This window comes from Cololabis saira, chromosome 8, assembly GCF_033807715.1.
Source record: "Cololabis saira isolate AMF1-May2022 chromosome 8, fColSai1.1, whole genome shotgun sequence".
Lineage (NCBI taxonomy): Eukaryota > Metazoa > Chordata > Actinopteri > Beloniformes > Belonidae > Cololabis > Cololabis saira.
Genome location: NC_084594.1, coordinates 19,423,596 through 19,428,270, shown reverse-complemented (window position 1 = coordinate 19,428,270; position 4,675 = coordinate 19,423,596). Strand labels below are relative to the sequence as shown.

Below are 4,675 nucleotides of genomic sequence, written 5' to 3'. Positions count from 1 at the left end.
ACTTCAGGGTATTTGTGTTTTAACATCTTACTGCTTTACATTTAAATGCTTTACTTTTTTTTTACTGTAAAACTGACCTTTTCGGTTATTTGTTTCAGAATGAAAGCCAAGTTCCGCTGGTGATGTTTGTGTCTCTGATTTTTGTGTGTTAAGTACTGTTAAAGTACAAAAAAAAGCATCACTTGAGTTTATAGTTTTAAACATTTTCTGCAGATAAAAATGCTAAATTTCAATCATTATAAAACAGCAGTCTATTTAAAGTGATATTGAAACGTTTGCTGTTTTATCAGACTGAACGCAGGCACTTATTATCAAATATGTTATAATAAAGTATACTTTCTTTCTCAGGTCCTGGATAATCATGAGCTCGCCGTTGGGTCTCAGAGGCAACATGACTGTCCCTCCACAGGTTTTGTGACAATAAATCATAGTTTGTTATCATCAGATTAGTCTTTAAATCACTGATTATCAACTATGTTATTTATATGTTTTATTATTCCTCACGTAAAAAAAAAATTTAAATCATGAAGCCATACTTAATTTATCAAATCTGTAGCTGCAAGTGAGCCTTTGGATCTTCAAGACAAAAATGGAATTTATGACTGAAATAACTACAATCTTATATAAAAAAAACGTGTTTATATATATAATTTTATATATATAATCTTATATATATAATTTTCTTTAAATGTATATTCTCAAGTTCTGAAATCTCCCTTAAACAGCTGGTAATGATCAAAAACACAAACTGAGGTTCTGCTGCAGCATTACAGTTTAGTTTTCTCTTGATGCCTTTGTATCTGAACATACTGCAGGTTTATGAACATTTATAAACTTAATGCATCAATATGTGTTTGTGGTGAATGTACAAGTCTATTGGCAGGTTAAGTTGAAGAGTACATTTTAAAACACTCTGAGGTCTCTCTAAAGAAGTCATATATCTTAGTCAGGAATTGGGCCACAGAAAAACTGGATTTAAGCCCAAACCAGGATTCTTCTCTAATCTCTAAAATGCTAGTTTATGAGCCTAAACTGCACCAAACAGACAGAGATAGCTAGAAATGTGAAATCCAGCTGACTGAAGCCACAACCTGCAGCCTCCACATGCTGTCGGCACCAAACATTTCATGTGTCAGGAGTTTTCAGAAATGTAAAAAGCAGCCTTTGTACTTTGAGGTAGAAGATAAATCTCTGTATCTGAAAGTAATTTCTATTTTTTTTCTCTTCCGCGCCCCTGGTGCAGCTCCTCCTGGTCAGGGATACCTTCACCTCGGCGTTTGTGAAGAACCTGACCGTGGTTCTGTTCTGGCTCGTCCTCACTTACATCAACAGCACTTTGATCGCCACCTTTTTTAGACACCAGGTACACGCACACACACACACACACACACACACACGCACACACACACACACACACACACACACACACACACACACACACATGTTGTCTTAACCAGGTCGTTTTACAGGGGCGTATTTAATAGTTTTAGGGGCCTCGTGTCTGAGGTGATGTGGTGCGACTTGTCCAGTCAGAAGATGTATTTTACCCGGGATCTGCTCGTGCTAGGCATCTGACATGTGTGTGCTACCGTCTATATTGTAGGAAAATGTCTGGCCTATAAGGTCAATATGTGGTTCTCAGGAAAACTTGAAAGGGCCCTGTTCAAAGACATGTGGGTGGTCAGGTTAGGGTGCTCAATAACCTTGAGAATCCTGTTTGAAGAGGAAGAGGAGGATGCGGTTGGAGCATGAATGTGAACAAAGGTTATATGAGTACACATGTGCAAATTAAGCATGTCTTAAAAAGCTGTAAATTATAAATGTGTATCAACTATTAACGCGCTCCGACTGGGGTTCTCAGGGTTCTTTCATTCTCTTCTTGTCAACAACAGTTGTTCAGTTGTTCGATAACCATTTTCTTCACGTCTCACCATAAATTGCACTTCATTCCCTCTTCTTTTGGTTTCCTTTAGACCTTCTATGAAGATCCTCGTTACATCCTCTTCATCCACATGGTGATCAACGACGCCATCCAGCTGACCGTGACCATCACACTTTTCATCCTCAGTTACATTTTCTACAAGATCAATGTGTCTTTCTGCTGCTTCTTCATCCTGGTGGCGGTCTTCACCACCAGAAACACGCCGGTGAACCTGGCTGCCATGGCGGCAGAGCGCTACATCGCCATCTGTGAGCCTTTACGATACAGCGAGATCTGCACAGTGAGGAGGACTTTCGTGGTCATCGGGCTGATTTGGTTCATTAGCGTGGCTCCAGATATCACAGATCTGTTCGTGACGCTGGCCACGGAGCCCCTGAGCTTCTTCCACGAGTCTGTCTTCTGCTTGCGCCACAACGTGTTCAAAGACCCAGTTCTGGCTCACAAAAGACAGGCTTTCGATATCATCTATTTCTCCTGTGTCTTTCTAGTTCTGGTCTTCACCTATTTGAAGATCCTGTTTGCAGCCAGGGCCCTCTCCACGGAGAAGATGTGCGCCCAGAAAGCCAGGAACACCATCCTGCTCCACGGAGCGCAGCTCGCCATGTGCATGCTCTCTTACATCTCCCCGAGTGTGGAAGTCGTTCTGCACATCATCTTCCCGGGCCGAATCCTTGAAATCAGATTTGCGAACTACCTGATCGTCTACATGCTGCCTCGGTTCCTGAGCCCAATCATCTACGGCGCCAGAGACAAGAAGTTCCACAGATACTTCAAGATGTACCTTCTGAGCCACGTATGCAAAACCGCAGTGCAGAAAGTGGACGCTGCGAACAGAAACATGTAAATAGATATAAACAGAACAATTGCTGAAAAAACATCTCATGTCCTAATTTTTAAATGTATTCTCTATTATGTATCTTTGTTTTCTTTTCATGTTTATAATTAGAGTTTTCCTATGTTTGTACATTTAATTTTCTGTTTACAGTAGATGATGGGAGTGGAACTCTGTACAAGCCCTCTGGGCTTCATTCCCTCCTTGCACTATTTTTTAAATTGTGCTAAATTAAAAAAAAAAACAAACAAAAAAAAAAAAACAAGTTTGCTTTTTAAAACAATATTTTAATTCGAGCTGAGGAGATAATGATTTAGAAAAAAAAAGAAAAATCCCAAATATGTTGAAGCGTTTGGAAACAGAAGCCTGCCAAAAGGCAAAAGAAAAATTGGGAAAATTGAAACTCAGATATCGTATGTGATTCTTTTAAAAGAAATAAATGTGAGATTTTCATTGTACCTCATGTGTTTTAATAGAAAAATACAAGTTTTCTGAAACAGTAAAAGATAAAGTCATTATTTTCTCCAATGTGAGCTTAAATCTAACTGTTTATAGAGATTTCACAGGCGTTCAGGCCACATGGATAACATCCACACTACCGAGCTGAAATGATCTACATCCAATCCTTTTTTTTCTTTTTTGGGGGAAATATAACTTATAAATGTTTGGTTTTTTTTTTCGACTGCATGAAACAGAATTCTGATCCGGTTCTGATCTCAGACTGGAATTGTGTCACTTCAAGAGTAAATCGTGATACACAGTCGTGAATGAGACCTGACATATCAGACTTCATGTGATTGTTGGCCCATACGCTTGTGTTGAGTGTCGTCTTTCGTCACTGATCTGCATCATTAAATGTTGATTTCTCATTACTCTGAACCTTCTTGGTTTGGGAATCAATCAGCTCCATGAGCACGTTTCAGGGAGTCATAACCTTCTACATCACAACCCTTTGCCTATTGCCATGACAGCCTGATCAATACAAACGCACACTAAGACCTCTGTAGCATCTCCATAAATGAGCCTGCAGGTTGCAGCAGGAGGTCGCTGATCTTCTCAGTGGCTCGGCAGGTGAGAGTCCTGCCATCACTTTACTTTCTGTGAGTAAATAACTGTTTTTTGATGTGAAAGTTTAAGGATACAGATGATACTTGAAGGTGATTTTCTTTCCAAAAGTTGATTTTTTTCCTCATTTTTCTTTTTCTTTTTCTTTCTACACTTCAGACTTCAGAGTGGAAAATCTGACTCTGCTTATACAAATAGTGACTTATAATTCACTATTTGTTATAATTTAATTTAAAAACACTTCTTATTTTCATTAGAAACTACGACAGGAACAGCAGATTTTTATTTCTATATAATGCTTTTGTATCCACATTTATTTTATTACAGGTTTTGTCTTATAAAACTTGTAATAGTTGTTTTAATACTTGTGAATCAAATATCAGAGGTTAAAGTGTCTGAGATGGTCTTATTCTGTTAAAAAACATGTTTAGGACAAATCGTAGTTTAAGTCTGATGTTTCAAAATAAAAGCATGCTGTGTCTTTGAAAGAAAGAAATCATCATCCAGACTTTTTTTCTTTCTTTTTTCCTTCCATATGTGTGTTGGTTATCTTTAAATAATAATAAAAATATCTCTGTTTATCTCAGTTCAATATCTACATGGCAGGTAAAGCTTTTTCTAATAGCAAAAATTAATGTATTAACACAAATAAACTCGCCAGAACTCTTATGGCAGATAATATTAGTATCCAGTCCGATAAATGATGTTTATCTGTGTCCTGAAACAGGCGGGAGAGGATGCTCCTGCTGAACTCCACGCCACCCGGGCCTCTGGAGCTGCTCATGAGCAACAGCAGCTCCTTCCCGCCAGCAGGCACTGTCGCTCTGCCTAAAGAC

General features: G+C 38.6%; 1 protein-coding gene across 1 annotated transcript; it reads left to right on the top strand.

Annotated features, from left to right (window-relative positions):
• Positions 1-382: 382 nt before the first annotated feature.
• LOC133449126 (odorant receptor 131-2-like) lies at positions 383-4,671 on the top strand. The gene is made up of 4 exons (XM_061728256.1): positions 383-409; positions 1,244-1,363; positions 1,974-2,735; positions 4,567-4,671. Exons 1-4 carry the CDS (start codon positions 392-394, stop codon positions 4,669-4,671), a joined length of 1,005 nt encoding a protein of 334 aa, XP_061584240.1. The 5' UTR covers positions 383-391.
• Positions 4,672-4,675: the final 4 nt, after the last annotated feature.

Excerpts from the sequence above, each read along its gene's own strand:
- LOC133449126 (XM_061728256.1), top strand. Across the intron at positions 1,364-1,973 it reads CCACCTTTTTTAGACACCAG|ACCTTCTATGAAGATCCTCG; the intron begins GTACACGCACAC and ends GGTTTCCTTTAG. Across the intron at positions 2,736-4,566 it reads AGATGTACCTTCTGAGCCAC|GCGGGAGAGGATGCTCCTGC; the intron begins GTATGCAAAACC and ends GTCCTGAAACAG.